The sequence below is a fragment of the Equus przewalskii genome, chromosome 19, assembly GCF_037783145.1.
Source record: "Equus przewalskii isolate Varuska chromosome 19, EquPr2, whole genome shotgun sequence".
NCBI classification, from domain to species: domain Eukaryota; kingdom Metazoa; phylum Chordata; class Mammalia; order Perissodactyla; family Equidae; genus Equus; species Equus przewalskii.
Window position 1 is genome coordinate 38693954 of NC_091849.1, and position 21892 is coordinate 38715845.

Here is a 21892-nt window from a genome sequence, read left to right on the forward strand (position 1 = left end):
TTTGTAAATTTCATTGTAAAATTATATGGGAGTGCAAAGAACCAAAAATAGCCCCAAGAAGTGGCGAAGAAAAATAAGGTAAGGGGCTCTGCCTTGCCAAATAGCAAGGAGTATGATAAAGCCAGACTAATTAAGACAACCTTTTAATGGTCAATGAATAGATAATAGATCATAAACAGGACAGAGGGTGCAGAAACACTCATATATATGAAAATTAGATATATGACACAGGTGGAATTACAAATCAGTGGGGAAAGAATGCACTATTTAATAAATGATGCCAGAGACTTTTATCTGTATGGAAGAAACTTAAACAAGATCTTAAATGTATCTTAACTTACATACCCACTATTCTATATTCTCTAACACTATTATATATATGTATACATATATATGACATGATCGGATTTTGGTAAGAGATGTTTATAGTGGTGGTGAATAGTGATTGCATGATCTCTATATACTGGATGCTGAACTGAAGACAAACATATGTTGTCTCATTTAATCCTCACAAGTATTTCTGGGAAGATTAACTGGCTTAAGGTCACTTCGGCGATAAATGTGATGTCTCTCCTTTAACCACCATGCTCTTCTGTGGGGTAGTAATTTCAATTCTTTTGACCTTCCTTTGGAGGACTTTTTTTTTTTTGTTTTTGGGGTTTTAATCAGTGTCTTTCGCTTCTCTCCTCGGAATAACACAGTTTTCCCACATTAAAGAAATCTAGACCTCAACATCTGACACAATAGTTTAATAAGTGAGGATAGCAAGAGAATTTCTCTTAATTACTTGAATGGAGAGTCTTTAAGAACATACAGCTTGAAGAAAGTCTATACATTTTAAAATTGAAAATATTTAAATTTGAATATAGAAGTTATCTATATGTAAAAATATCTATTTTCAGGATCTTTTGAGGAAGTTATTCCTGCACGGAAGCTGAAGAATTTTTATCCGGGTGTAGCTGAGCACAAGGATATTTCCAAGCTGGTCCTTCTCCTTTCTTCCTCTGTGAATTCTCTCAGAAAGGTGGCTCATGAGGCCTTGCAGGACTTTCAAAAGTACAAGACGCTGTGGACAGAGGACCGGGACGTGAAAGTGAAGGTGTGTTTCTGCTACTTGTGATGTAGTCTGGGTTTGAGTTCTTTGTGTCTAACTCGTGCAGGAGGACCAGGAAAATATCAGTGATAATGACAGGAGCTCATGAGCAGGGGCCAAGACCTTCTAAACGCCAAGCATCTAGCACCTTCTGTCTTGTGTAATTCTCGCATTGACATTCTGAGGCAACTGAGAATAATGAGACTGGGGCAGGTTTCCTTTAATTCCCTAAAGAGTTGAGTATCAGTAATGTTCCAGACGTGTCCAGAGACCAGATATTCAAGGGTGTGTCCTACTTACATAGACTCAGCTGTATTTTTGGTTAGAAACTCAGAGTTTTAGATCTCTCAGTAACCATTCATGGTGGACTGTGAAATTCCCTCACATAGCCTCCTCTTCCCAGTGCTACCAGTTCATCCCTTTTTCACTGAGCCACTGGCCTCATAGCGCATGCAAATGGAAAAGTAAATAAGGAAATGCCATTTGGTAATTAAACTATCACACGTGTAAGATTTATACTGTCAAAAAGCTAAAGAGAACATTGGTTCCTTACTACAGGAGTTTTTGGCTAACAACCCCTCTCTGACCGAAATCAGATCAGAAATTCTACACTATGCTACTTTTGAACAGGAGATCGATGAGTTGAAGCCTGTTATTGTTGTAGGAGCACTTGAATTGCATACAGGTATTTAAAAACATTTATTATGAAAAGTATCTGTATTTTCACATGAAATGTTACTTTATTTAGAAAGCAGTTATTAAGCTACCTTGGTACAATATTATAAATATTAACTATTTCTGAACCACCAGTATTGTTCATATATATGTTAAATATATTATGTGTGTATAATATATATTATATATATTGTTCATATGTAATATTACACCAAGGTGGCTTAATACGCTACGCAATTTCTCAGTTGACAGTCAAACAACTAAAAGTACAGGTGAAACTCTTTTTGGGGTTACTGTGAGGAGGGGCTTGTGTACATGAGATAGGAGGCAACCAGTTTGCAGTCTCCTGAGAAGTTAATCCATTTGGGACTAGAGTATCAAAGGATGATGAGACAACCACTTAATGTCTGAAATAAAAAGATCAATCTGACTCTATTGCTTACTGTTGTGAGCTGGTCAGGCACAGTGTTCTCAGCAGAGCAGACTGCCAGTCTCATTTGGGTGTCTGGGCAGCATGGAGTCCTGGGATTGTGGGCATAAGTAGGTCACCATCATCAATAAAAGGATGCCTGCTTGGGTGAGACTGTTGTTGATTGGTTGGCACTCAGAGGTGGGCTTATTGAGTATATCCCTCCTGGTTGTTGACATTCAGAAGGGAGGGGCAGACAATGATTGGCTTGCAAAAACATGTGAACTGAGATGATGTTGTCTATTGTTTGAGTTTAAAACTGGTTGTGGTGGCTACATATTACCACGGTTACAGAGGTACAATCAGTCTTGTCTTACATTTGTGAGAAGATTTTATTTTCAGAGGATATTTGAATGATCAATGTAAAATCGATTATCAACCTAAAATAGATTTTCAGAGCTGTTTTCAGGGAGACAGTGTAACTGTGGCTCTCAAATTTGACGATCAAGGTTGCTTGAGCTCTTTAATCTCCATCTCTTCTGCTGGTGATAATGACAGTGTCCTCCTTGTGAACCACTTTATATGAGACACTTAGCATAGTATCTGGCACATAGTTGATGTTCAATGAATATTAAATGTTATTATTGTAGCTGTCAAGAAGGAATTTAATTTGGAGAAGAACCGCAAGTACTTGAGGTGATTATTTAGCTAGAAATCAGAAACCATACATCGGGGGCAATAATTATAAGAACTTCTGTAGAGTTTTGGAAACTATTCTCTACCTATTATTATTATTGTTATTTTACTGTCCTATTTGTTTCCTCATAGCGATTAGCACTATGATCCTTAATACAAAAATCAACGTTAGCACAGTGTTTTAGCTGGCTGGGTGCTTGGTTTTAGAGAGAGGAAATTAAAACACGGAATAGGTGACAACAGTTATAAAGATAGGGGAAAGTGGGCTGAATCCTTGGGGGCTGAGGAAAAGAAGAAAAGAGACCTGGGAGGCGTGGACCTCATGAGATAGGATCTCACAGCCTCAATCAACAAGCTGGCTGTGTGTCTCTCCTCAGGCTATGCTTTCCTCAGCTCCCTAGTCCTCTCAGTTTAACTGCTGGAAGCTGGGAGGGGAGCAGTCATGTTTCAAGCTTGGCAGGCCTGGGGAGTGTAGGGGTGCCAAGAGGAGACAAGAGGAATGCACAAGGATTGATAAGGTAGAGTCGACTAGTTAGAGCTCTTTTGTTTTCAAGGAATGGAAATGTATTTGAGCTACATTAAAGGAAAAAAAGTGCATCGCAAAATCAAAGATGCAGCAGGGCCTTAAAAATGAACCAGAACCAGGGACAATATTGGAAGCTGAGCAAATCCTTTCTCTCTGCCTCTTATTTCTTCTTCCCTTTCTGCATGACTTTTTCTGCTTCCTAGACCACATGGTTCCCCATCAAGTCTCATTCCAAACTCTCAAGAAAGGATTCTGATTGGTCCATAGAAGATCAAGATTGACCTGGGACCATTAGCTAGGCCCAGGGTACAGGGTCAGGTTATATATATCCTCTAACCATGTGTATAAGATAGGGAATGGAATAACAAGAAAACTGGGCAGAATTTCACAGATAAAACAATAGATTATACTCCACTGTGTGGAGTTACCTCGAAGAAAATGGGGTGTGAGGGAGGACTGCTAATGGGATGTCCAGAAGCAGAGCAAGGTTCACATTGGACAGTCCTAGGACTAATTTCCAAAATTCTCCTCCATAGACTTTAGTGTCCTTTTCATGCACAGCTTAACATACTCCATGGGGATAGTCTTCAAAATCTAGTAACCTTTGCAGCACATTTAATTCAGACTAACTACAGTTCACGTGCTCAATAGCCACATGTGGCTTGTGACAATCAAATTGGACAGTGCAGTTATTGAGGCTCAGATTATACATAAAGTGAATAGTTTCAGAATATCAATTGTATTCTATTTTGATCTTTTCTCGTCTTCACCAGAGCCAATGAAATTGGCCTTATCAATTGAGGCTAAGGCATGGAAGATGTTACTCTGTCGCTATTTGAATGAAGAATACAAAAAGAAAATGTCAGACATGATAGCGTTTATCAATGAATACTTGAAAAAGTTATCTAGACCTATTCGTGATTTAGATGATGTCAGATTTGCAATGGAAGCCTTGTCTTGTATCCGTGATAATGAAATTCAAATGGATATGACCTTGGGACCAATTGAAGTAAGAAATGGTTATATTTTTCTTTCTTGAAATGCTGTTTTTTAAAAGGTGGATACACACTAAAAAAGTGATTCTGTTAATGTATTTCTTAATCTATTTTATGGCACGGTCTGCCTATTTCTCCTTTCTGATGTTGATGTCCTTGGAGGGATTTTGACAATCATCAATAGTGAACAGTATGCAAAGGAATGTCAATGTATTTGTAATGCTGTACTGGTCCAGACAGTTTTCAGTTTTTTATACTGACACCAACATTTCACAGAAAAGAATAATTTCACTCTATCATATTATTCCCAACGTGTTAGGGAAGTTCCCCAAATATCTTTGACTCTCCTTAGAAACCAGTGCTAGGTCTCACTCATGACCAGTGGCATACCATGGGCAGCATCCGGGGGAGTTGTCCACTTAGGCTCAGTAGTAGACTGTTGGAATTTAGATCAGCAAAATATATTTTTAGAGAAGAGTTCTGTATTCGTTTCCTATTGTTGCTGTAACAAATTACCATAAACTTAATGTCTTAAAACAACACTAATTTATTATCTTACAGTTCTAGAGATCAGAAATCTGAAAATGGGTCATATAGGGCTAAAATAAAGATGTCAGCAGGGCTGTGTTTTTTTCTGGAAGCGCTAGGGAAGAGTCCATTCCTTGCCTTCTCTGGGTTCTAGAGGCTGCCTGCATTCCGTGGCTCATGGCCCCCTCTAGCAATGGCATCACTCCTCCCCTGCTTTTGTTGTCACATCTTCTCTGACCCTGATTCTCCCGCTTCCCTCTATCCCTTATATGGACCTTTGTGGTTACATCAGGCCCACTCGGTTAGTCCAGCTCAAACTCTAACTTGGTCACATCTGCAAAGTCCATCTTGCCAGGTAAGAACGCATTCACGGGTTCCCGAGATTAGGATGTGGACGCCATTGGGGAGGCCATTATTTTGACTACCACAAGTATTTTGTGACTAGTATTATTTAAAATTTCTGGCTCACGGTGATAAAAATCAGACTCAATGTATTTTATTACTCATTTGTAAGTTCTGTATAAACAAAGCACTCTCTTATTGCATGGCATAGGATTGGCACACTGCCTCCTCTGGGTACCTGATGCTCATGACTATTGTATGCTTTCTTGAACCTATTTAAAATGTATACACTTTGGTAGCGAATGAACTTTATGCCTTTACTACTTCTTTAAATCTTGATATTTGGAAATTTTGGATGCTGACTACCCATTCCTCAAGATTTAACTAATTATCATACCATTTTCTCCTGACTGTAGAAGCTTAATTCTTCAGCATAAATTCTTTTGGTAAAGCCAATTGCTAATCCATCCTTTTGATGATTCAAGTTTCTTTTCTGTGGAGTATCTGCCACATCATCATATATACGAGGAGAGAGAGGCAGAAAACGATTCCGGGGATATTTTCCAGCATAGTATTTTCTAGGAGAGTTATCTTAATGTGATCTGCCTATGTGTCCATCAGAATCACTTAGGCACTTATTAAATCAGGACCTAGGATCTAGAGTAAATATCTGGTGCCCATGAGAATCTAGAGGTGCTTTGTATACGCATTTAGTTTTGGGAACCACTCTTCTAGAATATGCTCTCTTCTTCTAAGACATAGGAATGTGTTTCTAGTAAACATCTGAATCATCTGGCAGTTGCTTTCCTTGTGATAATTTTCATCTCCACCCCCACTCCACAGGAAGCCTATGCTATTTTAAACAGATTTGAAGTTGAAGTAACCAAAGAAGAATCAGAAGGGGTTGATACCTTGAGATATTCCTTCAACAAATTGCAGAGCAAAGCTGTAAGTACAAATTTAATTCTTATTTTTTATTAAGTCACTATCTTCAGAAAACAATATATTGCATACTTTTTAAAAGCTTAATATATATTAATAGTTTTATTGAGATATCCATATGCCATAAAATTTACGCTTAAAATTCATAAAATTTTAAATTCATGAAATCTACCATATATAATTCAGTGATTTTTAGTATATTCACAGAGTTGCATAACCACCATCATTATCTACTTTTAGAACATTTTCAGTCACCCCAGAAGAAACCCCATACCCATTAGGAATCACTCCTCATTCTCCTTTTCACCCCAGCCCCTGGCAGCCGTTAATCTGCTTTCTGTCTCTATGGATTTCCCTTTTCTGGACACTGAATATAGACACCGTCATACAATACGTAGTCTTTTGTGGCTGACCTCTTTCACTCAGCATAATGTTTTCAAGGTTTATGCATATTGTCCCAAGTACTGGCACTTCATTTTCCTAATAGCTAATGATGGCATCTTTCCATGTACTTATTGACCATTTATATATCTTCTTTGGAGAATTTAAATCCTTTGCTTGCCTGAAACTAATATAAATGTTGTATGTCAATTATACTTCAATAAAAAATAATCCTTTGCTTGTTTTTTTAATTGGGTTGTATATTTTTGAGTTGTAAAAATTCTTTGTATATTCTGGATACAAGTCCCTTATCAAAGGATTTGTAAATATTTTCTCTCATTCTGTGGATTGTCATTTCACTTTCTTCCTGATGTCTTTTGAAGCATGCAAGTTTTTAATTTTGATGAAGTCTAATTTGTCTATTTTTTCTTTTGTTACTTGTGTTTTGGGTATTGTTGTCAAGGAAATAATTGCCTAATCCAGGGTCATGAAGATTTACGACTATGTTTTCTCATGAGAGCTTTATAATTTTAGCCCTTACATTTAGGTGTCTGATACATTTTGAGTTAATTTTTGTATATGGTGTGAGTTAGGGTCCAACTTCATGCAAAAGCATGTGGGTAGCCAGTAGTCTCAACACCGTTTGTTGAAAAGAAAAGACTATCCTTTCACCAACGAATTGTCTTGGCACCCTTGTTGAAAATCATAATCATAATGAAAACCACAAATGTAAGGGTTTATTTCTGGACTCTCAATTCTATTCTGTTGATTCATATGTCTACCCCAAGCCAGTACCATACTGTCTTGATTACTGTAGGTTTGTGCTGTTTTTTTTTTTAAAGTTGTGGTAAAATACGCATAACATAAAATTTACTATCTTAATCATTTTTAAGTGCACGGTTCAGTGGTGTTAAATATATTCAAATTTCTTTGCAACCCCTCTCCAGAACTTTTTTGTCTTGCAAAACTGAAACTCTATACTCATTACACAACAACTCTTCATTTCTCCCTTCCCCCAGGCCCTGGCAACCACCATTCTACTTTCTGTCTCTATGAATTTAACTACTTTAGGTGCCTTATATGAGTGGAATCATACAATATTTGTCTTTTTGTGACTGGCTTATTTCAGTTAACATAATGTCCTCAAGGTTCATCCATGGTGTAGCATGTGTTAGAATTTCCTTCCTTTTCAAGTCTGAATAATGTTCCACTGTATACATATACCACATTTTGTTTATCCATCAATGGACACTTGAGTTGCTTCCACCTTTTGGCTATTGTGAATAATACTGCTGTGAACATGGGTGTGCAAATATCTTTTTGAGACCCTGCTTTCAATATTTTTGGATATATACTCAGGAATAGAATTGCTGGATCATAAGGTAATGGCTATTTTTAATTTTTTAGGACCACCATACTGTTTTCCATTGAGGCTGTATCATTTTACATTCCCACCAATACTGCACAAGGGTTCCAATTTCTCCACGTCCTCGCCAACACTTGTTATTTTCCATTTCCTTGATAGTAGCCACCCTAATGGGTGAGGTGGTATCTCATTAAGATTTTGATTTGTATATCTGTAATGATAAGTGATGTTGAGCATCTTTTCACATACTGGTTGGACATTTGTATATCTTCTTTTGAGAAATGTCTATTCAAATCCTTTGCTTATTTTTAAATTGGGTTTTTGTAGTTGTTGAGTTGTAGGAGTTCTTTATATGTTCTGGATATTAACTTTTTATCAGATATAGGGTTTGCAAATATTTTCCCCCATTGCATGGGTTGCCTATTCACTCTGTTGATTGTGTCCTTATGATCTTTTTTATTTATGTAAGGTAGGTAGTGATGTCCCATCTTTTATTCCCAATTTTAGTAATTTGAGTCCTTTCTCCTTTTTCTTGGTTAGTCTAGGTAAAGGTTTGTCAATTTTGCTGACCTTTTCAAAGAAGAAACTTTTGGTTTGCTGAGTTTTTCTATTGTTTTTCTATTCTCTGTATCATTTATTTGTGCTTTATTTTTTATTATTTCCTTCCTTCCGCTTGCTTTGAGTTTAGTTTGTTCTTTGCCTAGTTTGTTAAGGTGGATGGTCAGGTTACTGATTTGATTTGAGATTTTTTTGAGGAAGATTGGCCCTGAACTAACATCCATTGCCAATCTTTCCCTTTTTGCTTGAGGAGGATTGTCGCTGAGCTAACATCTGTGCCAATCTTCCTCTATTTTGTATGTGGGATGCCACCACAGTATGGCTTGACAAGCGGTGTATAGGTCCACACCCAAGATCCAAACCCGTGAATCCCTGGCCACCGAAACAGAGCATGCAAACTTAACCACTACACCAGCGGGCTGGCCCCAAGATCTTTTTTCCCTTTAATGTATGCTTTTATAGCTACACATTTCTCTCTAGGCTCTTTTGAAGCTGGTAAATATTTACACACTGCGAGTTAGACATGAGAGTGAACTCCAAGGGAATGTCCAGATTCTTTAATTATACTGAAAAGTTTTATGGAATACTAATTAAATTAAATTAATGTTGGTTTAAAATTTCTTGTTTATGGAAAGATTTGTCGTTAAGATTGAAGCAAGGCATAGTAGCAAGGACACAAAGCTGAAACTGGGGTCATGACTTGTGACTCCATCTCTGCCATCAGCCAACTGGGTGATCTTATGCAAGTTAATAACCTTTGTTTCTCAATTTCTTCATGTGGTCATTTAGGAATATTTTAGGAATTTTTTTATATGCAGTTATGAGGCTCGCTTGAGGTAATGTATATGAAATATCCTTTAATACTCATGTTTATTTAAATTCATGTTAAATGTTGACTAATTGCTTGTTTTGAAAAATGCTTGCTGGTTGGTCAGGAGAGTGAGTCTTAGGAAGGAGATGGGGAACCATCCACTGAGATTCAGTGAGGCCCAACTTTCTGTTATTGTCCAATGGAAAAAATTCATGTGGGTTGATCTTTCAGCTTTTCAACTGATAGTGTTAAACCCACTGACCCATCCTTTAGTAAAGATAAACAATTCTATGCTACAATCACCGTTAAGCTTAAAATAGTATGTGTTCCAAACAAGATAGATGCTATTGCTGAGAGCAATTAAGAGCAGGGGCCCTGAAACCACAGCGGCAGGTTCTGCATCTTGACCTTGCGTCATACTGGTGCTGGGACCTTGAGCAAGTTACGATACTCTCTCTCAGCTTCAGTTGTCTTACCTGTAAATGGGTAAAATATTTGTATTTACCACACAGGGTTGTTCTGAGGATTAAAAGACTTAACCTAGGTGAAGATCCTGGCAGACAGTAAGCATGAATTAAGTGCCAGCTGTTATAATTGAAGGTTTAAGCAGAAGCTTTGAAGACCATTGTGGAAGAAATTTGCTTTTTTTTTTTTTAAACCTGGACTAATACCACTTTCTTTTAGGGAACTGTTCCAGCCATGGCAACCACGTGAACCTACTAGAGATTGCTAATGCCAGCCCTTGGCCTGGCCCCAAAGACAGCATGTGACCCAGATTGGGCCTATAGTGATAACGGTTACCCTGGCCTCAGTGGTGGCCTGAGCTGGGTCAGCCTGAAACCTTTTGTCTAACTGCAGTTAGAGAAGATGGCTTTGCCTCTTGGGTCATGAACTAGAATGATTTGAGGCTCCTGTTGGTGCATTTGGCTTGTTTATTTCTGTGTTTTTATTACAAACAACATTGCAGAAACATCTCTGTTCATACAGGACATCTGTGGGATGATAAACTTGGTGGAATAGAATTATAGTTTTCATTTAAGTGCAGTACTTTCACTCTCACGTTGAGTATTCCTTTTTATTCTAGGTTTCTGTACAAGATGAACTAGTTCAAGTGCAGCCAAAATTTAAAAGTAGTCTACTTGAGTCCGTGGAAGTTTTCCGTGAGGATGTGATGAACTTTGCGGAAGCATATGAGACGGTAATTTAAGCATTTGCATGCAGGGTGTTAAAGTGTTCTGGAGTATGTTTATATGAGATGGAAATGATGAACCCTGAGAAAGACACTGTGATCTGTACCTTGTATATAAGAGGCTATATTTGCACGTGTATAGCTATCCAAAAAAGGGGCTAGCTCGTCCTTTAAGCACGTTTTGTAGAGGAAGAAAGAAGATTTAACTGTTAAAAGGAGCGACAACTTTGGTGATTGTGGAAGAATCAAAGGATCTGTCTTTCTCAGGGCCAGAATTCTCACAGTTGAACGTGTAATACAATGGTTGGAAGGCTGGAAGAAACTAGAAATACCCTAATACCAGGGTATTATGCCACTGATTTTTTTTTTCACTAATTCTTAGAGAACCAAAAGGGTTGCTGGAAATAAATAATCAATGTCATACTCGGTCAGTCCCACAGACTATTCAACCCGGTCTAATGATTATAATGGTTGACCTCTTTGAAGTTAGACTCAGAAGTTGGGTATATTCCCCTAGAATATTCTACTTTCTTTTAGTGGTCACAATGGATCTGGATTCATAAGATAATTTAAGCCCTTGATGCTGCTTATATAACACTTTCTTTTTCACAAGTACTAAACTGATCTCTTTTAATTGGATTAATTAACATTTGATTGCACGATCATTCTACTATACTGGGAATCTGGTCTATTATTTTGCATATCCGTAATATTCATGATTGTTCAGGCCATCTGGGGTCCTTTTTGCAACTATGTTCTGGCTTGTGGCCACCAGAGACTGCCTTTTGCTTCTTCTAAGTATTCAACCTTGTGAATCTCTATTTCCATTTTGGGCTGAACAATTTAGTGAAAGGAGTCTCGTCTCCAAACTCTGTATCAACAACCATAGCATTATCATTTTTAATCATGAATGAAATGAAACAGAGCTCTAGTGGTACAAACTTCATACAGCATGTAATTTTGTCACATTCTTTATTACCTATGTCGAGATCCTTTAAAAATGAGTAGAAGTTGGAGTGATGCAAATGTTCTAGAACTGATTGTGGTTATGGTTGTGCAACCCTGTGAATATACTAAACCATTGAGTTGTACATTTTAAATGAGGGATCGTACAATATGTGACGTATTCCAATAAAGCTTTTATAAAAAATAAATGAAAGCTTCCTGTACAGAACAAAATTAAACCATTTAAATTAAAAATATTTATTTATTTAAAATGAAATAATAGATAAACCAAATAAATTGATAAATATATATGACTAAGAATTAAAATTCATTACAGGAAGGACCCATGGTTCCAAATATACCACCCCAAGAAGCTAGCAACAGGCTACAGATATTTCAGGTAGAACTGCATTTATATATTTATTTTTTTTGGTTACATTAACAATGCATTGTTATTTTTTAAAATGATTTTAGGGAAAAATTTATGTTTTACCTTAACATGGAAAAGTTAATATTTAAAATGCATACAGATTTTAATTATGTTCTAATCTGCTAAATAATGTAATTGATTCCTTTTCTTGGGTCCCTCCATGCTTTTCTCCACACACTATCTCTCTGTATCTTTAGAGAATGAGACTTTAATTTTGAACTTAAGTGTGTACCTTATTCTAGTTCCAAGCATCTTATTTGTATATAAAGTGATAAAAATTCATAGAATAATAAAATGTATTAAAATAAGAATTTCAATATTGACAAATGGTTTCCCTATCTTCCATCTGTATCCATTTTTTTATTTGATTAATGTTTTATTGAGGTAACATTGGTTTATAACATTATTTAAATTTCAGGTGTACATCGTTATATTTTGACTTCTGTATAAACCACGTTGTTTTCACTCCTTAAAATCTAGTTACCATCTGTCGCCGTACAAATGTGTTTCTTTACCCCTTTTGCCCTCTCCTCTCCCCACATCACCTCTGGCATCCACCAATCTGTTCACTGTGTCTATGTTTCTGCTATTGTTGTTGTTTTTACCTTTCACACGTGAGTAAATCATATGGCATTTGTCTTTCTCTGTCTAACTTATTTCACTTAGCTTATTACCCTCAAAGTCCATCCAAGTTGTCATAGATGGTAAGATTTCATCTTTTTTATGGCTGAGTAATATTTCATTGTATATATACACCACGTCTTTTTTATCCATTCATCCATTGATAGGTACTTGGGTTGTTTCCATTTTTTGTCTTCCTTCTCAGCTCCTTTGTCCCATCTCAGACCACACAATACTTGTTGGATCAGGCCAACCATTCACCATCTTTTTTTATGCTCAGATTGCCAAGCACATCTGGAGAAAAATCACATACCCATTTGGATTAATGTTTTGCAGATTCATGAATTCCTAAGTCAGCTAGCCCCTCAGGAGCATCAGGCAATTCTCTGTCCTGTTTCCTGCAGTGGCTGTACTGTATGTTCATGTTCTCTTTATGTCCCCATCCCACCTGCATTCTCGGTCATTAAAAACAATTTGTCAGATGCCTGCTGTGTGTCTTGTTGATAGAAAGGTGATTAAGACATGGTTCTTACTTCTAAGCTGCTGAAATGTGGTAAGGAGACAGAGAGCTAGATAGACAATCGCCAAACTGTGGTGAACGCTGTGATCTAGGTATGAGAACTTGTGTTAGGGAAACAGATGTAAGGAGCTCCCAACCCGGATGGAGGCTGGTGGGGCAGGGAGAGAAGGCTTCCTGGAAGAGGAGGCGTCTAAGCTGTGTCATGAAGGACTAGTTAGAGTCAACGAGGGGAAGAAGGAGGAAAAACAAGTTAGGGAGAATTTGGGGCTCGTACAAAGGCCCAGCTATGAGGAGATAAGCAGGGAGATTTGGGGAGATGTAAGGAGTGTAATGTGGGGTGCAGTGTGCAAAGAAGATGGTGGGGGAAATGGGGCAGCGGAGTGGGCAGAGATCACTCATGGACGGCGTTGTAGGCTGTGACAAGGAGCTCAGAACCCATCCTGATGAGGGCTGGGGGGCTCCCACCGGGGAATATGATCAGATTTGAATTTTTAAAATAGTCACGTTTTTAGAAGATTTCTCTGGCATTAATGTGGAGAATGGTTTGGAGGGAGGATGGTCAGACTGATGGCAGTTGCAGAAATGCAAGCAAGAAATTATAAAGCTTGAGACCAAGCAGGTGCAGTTGGAATGAAGAAAACTGGACAGATGATGAGTTTATTAAAGCTATCCACTGGATGGGCTTGGAGTCTGGGTTGAGGGGAAAGATGAAGGTTTCCCACGTGGGCAAATAGCTGAAGGAGAGCTGTTTACTGCAGTACAAATACGGGAAAAGGATTGTTTATGAGATTTGTTTGAACAGATGACCTTGTCTCCAAATTTACTGAGGAAATTTTGGGTCTGTGATGTAAATTTCAGAGAGACGTGACCCCCTTCTTGTCCAGGGGACCTCTCTACTGTCTCCCTTCTCTCTTCTTAGATTGACCCTTATCTCTCTATTACTTTTAAACTCTTCCGCTTTACTAAATCTTCCCAATCAGCATTTTAAAAACTGTTTGTCTTTGCTTCTTAAAATAACAGTAATAAAAATCTCTCTCTGTTCCGTCCCCCTCTCCTGCTCCCACGTTTTCTTTTCTTCACCTGGCCCCAATTTCTGCCTCCATTTATAATCAGGCAGGTTCCTGGTCCTCCCACCAGGAGATACAGAGCTGGTGTCCAAAAACTAGTGTTTCTTCTTTACTAGGAAAATCCAGATTTGGCAGCAAATCAAGCCATATGAAGGCTTTCTGTAGTTTTGCAACATACTGGGTGGGTATTTCTAAATATCCCTTTACATATGTTAGAACTTACTTCATATCGCTTGGTTATTGGGTTTTTCACCTCAAAGCAAATAAATGGAGGAGTGGAGTCAGTAATCTTGTCCTGTTGCATTATGTGTATGTTCCATGGATGGTTCAGGCTGGTTCCATGCATCCTTTTGCCAAAAAGTTTCAATCAAGTTGGATGTAATCTCTCAAGCTGCAGGTTCTCCTGAGAGTGGTAGGGGTATTTCAGGCTTTTTCCATCATAACCGACTGGAATATCCCTTGATTTGAGTGTTTTAAAATAGAAAATCCGTCCCATGATAAGAAAAATATTTCTCCAAGATCATTGGAGCAACTGGGAATTGCAGCTGATTTTTGGTGGAATAAACTTGTGCCAAGTAGATGAAATCATCTGTCACAGAGGCCAGTGTCTCTACTGCTTGGTTCCAGGGAGGGTGGGTCTAGCCTAGGAGCTCTTGTGGACTTCTATAAAGTAGGATGGGTGTGCTGGCAAGTTTTCATGGGATGCAGTAGGCGCAAGCCTTCCACTTATGTATGATGTCCTCAGACAAAAAGTCTAGTCCCTGGTTATTGTCGGGGTTCTTCTCTCTCTAGAACTATGGTGCTCATTCTTGGACTAAAACCAGCTCCCTTCATCACCCTTGCCAGCACTTTACGCTGGACTCTAGAGGAGGCTCTGATCCTTTGCTTCCTGAAGCCTTCAGGTTTGGATCCAGGGTCCCAGGGAAAGGCCTGGCCTGCCTCTCTGGAGGAGGCAAGACTAAGACTGGCCTGCTCACCTGGTGGCTGCCAGCTGAGCCAGGAGGAACCCTCAGCAATGACAGCAAGATGAATAATGAAATAGATAGTAATGTTGGATGGTGATAAGTGCCAAGGAATAAAATAAAGCAAGGAAGGGCATAGAGTTCTGGGCTGTGTGTATGCGAAGTGGAGGTACAATTTAAAGTAGAGTCTCCAGAGAAGGCCTCCTTGAGAAAGTGACATTTGAATAGAGACCTGGAGAAGTGAGAGAATGAGCCAGGCAGATAGCTGGAGGAGCAGCTTTCCAGGCAGCCGGAGGAGCAAGAGCAAAGGCCCTGAGTAAGAGCATATGTGAGAAGCAATAAGGAGGTTGGTATGGCTAGAGCAGAATGAGCAAGGAGAGAGCAATAGCAATGAGGCCAGAGAGGTAAGCAGACTGTGGCAGCCTTGCCGGCTTTGACTCTGAGAAGAGTGACATGATCTTACTGATGTTTTCAATGGATCACCCTGGCTGCTGTGTTGAGAACAGATTATAGACAGTGAAGGGTAAAAGCAGGGAGACTAATTAGGAGGTTATTGCAGTAATCCAGGTGAAAGGTGATAGTAATTTGGACCAAAGTGGTGGCATTGGGGTTGATGAAAAGTGATTGGAGCCTGGCTGTATTTTGAAGGTAGACCCACTTCCTTGTCTTTCCCTCAGGAGTTTACAATTTATTGGTCAGCAACTGGGACTTTAGTGTGCCACCCTTTTACCAGGGGTGTGGTCACTTCATTGAAAAGACAATGTAGGGCCGCTCTCTTGCCTTCTTGCCCCTTCTGTTCTGCCTATGCCTAGGGGTGTGAGCTGAGCAGGATGTTTGCCATGCATCTGGCTGCACATGTGACTTGGGGTCAGATTTGTAGACCCATCTCTCTTTAAAAACAGGTGCCCACTCTGCCTCCTCAGAAGCAATTGCCAAGATCTAGACCTGGAGAAGAAGCAGGAGCCTTGCCTTGGGCCTCAGCTCCCAGCGGTGTTCTCTGATGGAGCTTTACTCTGGTTTCCGGAGTTAGTGGGCACTCGGCTAGCCTGCCGACAAACCTGCTATTTTGTTCCCGGTTTAGCTGGTGCTGTGGGTCTTTTTTTTTATTATTATTTGGGACTTAAATGGAAAAAGGAATGAGTGATTGGCATCCATCAATGGTCTTCACCACATTAACAAGATTTTAAATGTCATTATTTGAATGTACGTTAACTTGGAAGTTTTCGTTTCTCCTTTCCTGATGTTCACATAGTCCCATGAGCTCTTCATTCGGTAATTTTTTTTGAGTAACCACTATACTAGCCAGCAAGGAATGTAAAAAATGCAAAATGTGGCCCTTGCCCTCTAGGAACTAAGAATTCAGCTGAGTTCCTCCAGTGTCGTCACATCTTCCTGATTTGGCTCCTGTAAAATATGCTAATGGGTCTGTTAGGTCTATATTACTAGCTGAGCATTGTCAGGTCTGATGCCAGATATTTTCCAGGGCTGGGAACTTACGATCTTTATTGATATATTATACTGTTTACGTGGAGCACTCATGTCTTGTCACAGGTGGATTATTTCTATTAGCTTTTATGCTTTTAACACTGTTAATATTTAGCGTTCTAAGTTAGGAGACTCAAATTCCAATTCAAAAGACATGTGCATTAACCTTGCTGATTTAAATTGTGAGAATTATTTCAAATGGCGTTAAAATGGAATCCTTCATTTTATAGACTCTTTATTGCTTGTCGAGAAAACAGGGTTGAATGGATTATACTAACGCTTCACTCATTTGAACCTTGTAGGAGAGTTGACCAGTTGAAATTAGTGAAAAAGCCTAAATTATAGACTTTTTAAAATGCAATTTTATTGCTTTCAGATGTATTTATGGGAACTTGAAATATAGGTCTTCCGGGGACCACTTAATTTAGTAAAGAAATAATTTTATATAAAATGGATACTTTTAGAATGCTTGAAAGTTAATTTTCCTAAGTGCTTAACTTTTCCTCTGATAGCTTGATATCAGTGTAAACTTGCTTCACAAATCCTCGTTTCACAGATATTATTAAATAAATCTCAATGTGGCTTTTATTCCAATTATCATAAATTCTAATTTAATGGGGTCTGAATTAACTATATTTTACTACAATTTTAAAACCTTTTTCTAGGCCAATTTTGATGATCTGTGGAGGAAATTTGTTACATATTCATCTGGTGAACAACTTTTTGGATTGCCTGTGACTGACTATGAGGTTTTACACAAAACTAGGTAAGTTTAGAAACTGTACAAGTGTTACACGCAAATAATTAAATACTGTCCATCCTTAAACCTTTTGTCCTGCAGAGAAGAGCCTTCCTTGGAACACTCTTAAATAGTCCCCTTATTCCTGGCTATTCCTGACCCTTTGGCGACACAATCTCTAAATACAGAAGCAATGTTCTAGGAGTAGAAAATACATTGCAGAAATTCTGGGTGTTCATGGCCTATATTTAGCCTGTGCTTTATTTTTTTATTATCGCTATTTTTGGTTAGCGTCAATGATGGTGCAGAAGCACAGCAATTTTGGATAACTTTGTTTGTTTGGAGGAATAGCCATCCTTAGCTCTCAATCCCTTCTTACTGCGTTTGTGTTAATTGCTCCTCCTCGTTGGGTAGACACAGAACTCATTGAGATTGAAGGCCAAGGAACTGAATTGATTTTAAACAGTAACAATCTATTTTAAACAATGGATCAAGGATTTAAACAAGTATATTTTAATAGAATTTTAAATATAACTTTCCACAAAGGCAAAATTAAAACAGTGGTATTAGCTTATTAGGATCTTGGCTTTAGAAAAGAACTTTACGTTAACTTCTTTTAAAGTCATTGCATGAAAATCATGGCAAAATGGACATGAAATTGTCTGAAGATAAATTAATGCTTCAGTCGTTTAGGGTAGATGGTTTGTATTCTTTTTCTAAAGTAGTCATTTGCCAAGCTTAACCCAGTGACCAATTGTGTTAGAAATGCAGACATCTTCTCCTTGCCCCTGACTTACTGAATCAGAATCTCTGGCATTGGGTCCTAGGAAATCTGCATTTTAATAAACTCTCTCATTAATTCTTTTGCACCCTCAGTCTGAGACTCAATGTTTTATTTTAACTCTCAGTATTCTAGGAAAAGTAGTCATCCTCGTTTACCATCTGGACCCATGGACCCTTTTTATTTTTTTATACTTTTAAGTAATTTATGAATAATTTACAGAAGTAAGAATAAAGGCATGGTGAAAAACAATTTTATTAGAAAATTAATAAGAATTTAAGCAGATAAAACCCAAACTTTTACTCAATAATGTCCTGGTTTGAAGATATATATACACAAAATGGAGACCGACTTTCAAATGCAACCAACTGCTCATCAGTTGCCATGCATGAACCTGGAACACACCCATCCTGTAAACACTGATTCCAGATATCAAATCCATCTGCAACAGCTTCTAGCTTATCTTCTGTTTTTTCTTGCACTTGCATTTAACAATGCACAAACTCAAGACTGTTGAAAACTTGGACACTCGTGATTTTGTTGAAGAGATGATCACCATCTTCTTTGCACTATAAATACAACAATCTTTATTTTTAGATTTGAACGATCAATGAATTTTTTAATTTCTGCATCTTCTATTTCCTCTGAACACACATCTGCCTCCAACATTTGTCTACTGTGGACTGCATCAAACAAAACCTCCTCAAACATCATAAATAATGAGAGAACACTATCACTTATCTTTTTCACAAAGTGGGATAGTCTAGGATCTGTTGTAAGCTATTGCATGATGAAGCCCTGGCCTCTACTGAAATATACTGTTCACTCATCAATGACTGAGTTTAATAAAATTCATCTAGGTTATTCTCGTCTAAAGGCTCATAGTCTGAGATTTCACTTACACAATCAGTTTCACTATCAAAATTAGTCTAGAACGCTGCTGTCTGTCTCTTTTCTGTCTAGTATGTGGGAAGCACCTGCCTTTGTCAATTTTCTTCTCTTTACTGTTTTATGTGGAAAATGAAAAAATTCTGAATTCTTAACTGTATTAAGTGAAAGCCAAATAAACAAAAATCCAAAGACTACAAAAATGTTGTCTCCAGAGTTCTTTCTTTATACTTTCTTGAAAGGTGATGCACTACTTTGGGCAACACAACAAGAAACCTGAAGGATGATGCAAGAGTGGTTATTTTTTTCACAATTGCCTCATCCTTACAGGAGATTTCATCATTCTCTTTTCTTATTATTTTAGTCATTTTCAGCATAGTTGGGAATAATCAGTGATTAATAGTGAAATAGGTCCTAGGATGGTGAATTAGCAAAATGAAACAAGAATTGGAAAAGCAAGATAACTAAGATTCCAGAATGTGTCTTAGATTTATAAAAAGATTCAGTGCACCCATATGGTAATTGCAAGATAGAATGAGTTTTACTCCATTAAAAACATAAGCAATTTTATCTTTGGTCTCTGGATTATCTAATAAATAATGAAAGTTGTGAATATCAATCCTTGCCAATAGTTAGAACTACTCAAGAAATAAACTCAAAAACTTAAATTGGGTCCAGTGGCCCCTCATGATGTGCTTGGGGTTGAGGAATTCCTGGGAGATGCACAAAGTTTGTTGAGTGGTCAATTTTTGGTGTTTTACACAATGAGGAACTTTTCCTTTACTTGGATTGGACCTGGAATCCTTCCTTTTATTCTCATTTTGGATATAACTTTATTTGGGCACATGGGAGAAAGCTTTTGGTAGGAAAGTGATGTTTAAAGTTATACTTAAAGGCAGGCATTCTTGTAAAAATCTATCTTGCCTTTGAAAGAAAAAATCAAGTAAAACTTTAGCCTTAGCTTTGATCTTATTAACAAGTTTTGGTCACGTTGTTTGCAGTGATTGGTATGGTGATAATAATCAAGCCATTTGTTAACGTCGAGTCATAATATGATCTGGAATATTTGAAAGCTGTAAACTTGACCTAATTGATGGAACTTTAATAAAGTCTTTGTTTGGAAACCAACAGGGTTGTGTGCATGTTGGTGTCTGTAAGATATTGTATTCCTAATATATGACATCTTCGATTGGATGAATACTGACTATCCAATAATGGAATTTATTTTTAAAATATACATTATGTAATGACTTAATTATTTGGTTTCTCAGAAAGGAGCTCAACTTACTGCAGAAGCTGTATGGACTGTATGATACTGTAATGGGCAATATTAGTGGTTATTATGAAATGCTTTGGGGAGATGTAGACATTGAAAAAATTAACGCAGAACTGCAGGAATTTCAAAACAGGTGAGTTTCAGTTGAATTAAGCTTATCTTTTCATATTGCCTATCTTCTTAGGATCTTGTAGGCATTTCACCAAAAAATTTATCCTCTGATATATTGCTGTATACACATAACACTTTCTTCAAAGAAATGTGTAGATGAAATAATTTTTTCTTTTTTTTTCTGAAAGATGTCGTAAACTTCCAAAAGGGCTTAAAGATTGGCAAGCTTTTTTGGATCTGAAAAAAAGAATTGATGATTTCAGTGAGTCCTGTCCTCTACTAGAAATGATGACCAATAAGGCAATGAAAAAGAGACACTGGGACCGAATCTCCGAGTTAACTAAAACCCCGTTTGATGTGGAATCCGATTCTTTTTGTCTTAGAAATATTATGGAAGCACCACTCCTTAAAAATAAGGATGACATTGAGGTACATAAGATTATAAGGTCTTATTAGTGGTCCTTTAAAGAAAGTCTCCTTTTCCTTTTCTGAAAATTGTACCAACAGACATTTTATTCAAGGGTGTACCAGTTGCCCTAGATAATGCACTCTCGAAATTTGGAATGATTGTGAACATCCCTTGGTTTTGCAAAATAATGCTGTAATCCAAGGTGGTAATATCACTATTTGAAATATGTTAGTCTGGAGATCCTCAATTTATTCTCCTTGTCCTTTAACTGTACTTTTATTTTTAAAAATCTGTTTATTTCCCATTCGCAACCACATGGATGGACCTTGAGGGTATTATGTTAAGCGAAATAAGCCAGACAGAGAAAGATAAACACTGTATGATTTCACTCATATGTGGAAGATAAACAAACTTACAGACAAAGAGAACAATTTGGTGGTTACCAGGGGAAAGGGGGGAGGAGGGTAGGCACAAGGGCTGAAGGGGCACATTTATATGGTGCCTGACAAATAATAAGGTACAACTGAAGTTTCACAATGTTATAAACTATTATGACCACAATAAAAAAAAAAATCCATTCCTATATCTATGTCTACAACTATTGACAAAGAGAGAACAATTGATTGATAAGACGGGGTTTTGCCAGAAGTCTCACACATATGAAAGTCTTCACACCTCCTGGTCAAGCATTTTTTAAAATTTTTAAGCTCTCTCTAATTTCAAGGGAAAAGAGATAAGTCAATTTTTCTATTACTAGTAAGAATTTAATTACTAGAAAAAAGAAATCTGTTTATTTCTGTATTGTGTTCTTGGTGGATTCCTCAGAACATTTTCCAAATTTCTAATTATATACTTTTTCCTATGAGTCTATTAAATATTTAAAATTATTATATTTATATAATATAGACATTTACATAATGTGGAAGTTCTTATATTTTTTCTTTGCAAGTTTTTTTATGCATAGTGTTTGTATGTTATTTCTTCTTTTATTGAGATATAATTGACATAGAACATTATATTAGTTTCAGATGTACAACCTAATGACTCGATATATGTATATATTATGAAATAATTACCACAATATGTCTAGTTAATATCCATCACCACAAATAGTTAAAATTTTTCTTCTTGTGATGAGAACTTTTAA

General features: G+C 37.4%; 1 protein-coding gene across 1 annotated transcript in view; it reads left to right on the forward strand.

Moving 5' to 3' along the window:
• Nucleotides 1-21892, forward strand: part of DNAH8 (dynein axonemal heavy chain 8) — a 283921-nt gene that overhangs the window by 91678 nt on the left and 170351 nt on the right. The window contains exons 27-35 of the mRNA XM_070586021.1: nucleotides 903-1099; nucleotides 1652-1778; nucleotides 4173-4408; nucleotides 6108-6212; nucleotides 10407-10520; nucleotides 11794-11856; nucleotides 17207-17307; nucleotides 20221-20358; nucleotides 20525-20765. Of these exons, the coding sequence (XP_070442122.1) occupies nucleotides 903-1099; nucleotides 1652-1778; nucleotides 4173-4408; nucleotides 6108-6212; nucleotides 10407-10520; nucleotides 11794-11856; nucleotides 17207-17307; nucleotides 20221-20358; nucleotides 20525-20765 (1322 nt within the window). The remainder of the gene's footprint in view (nucleotides 1-902; nucleotides 1100-1651; nucleotides 1779-4172; nucleotides 4409-6107; nucleotides 6213-10406; nucleotides 10521-11793; nucleotides 11857-17206; nucleotides 17308-20220; nucleotides 20359-20524; nucleotides 20766-21892) is intronic.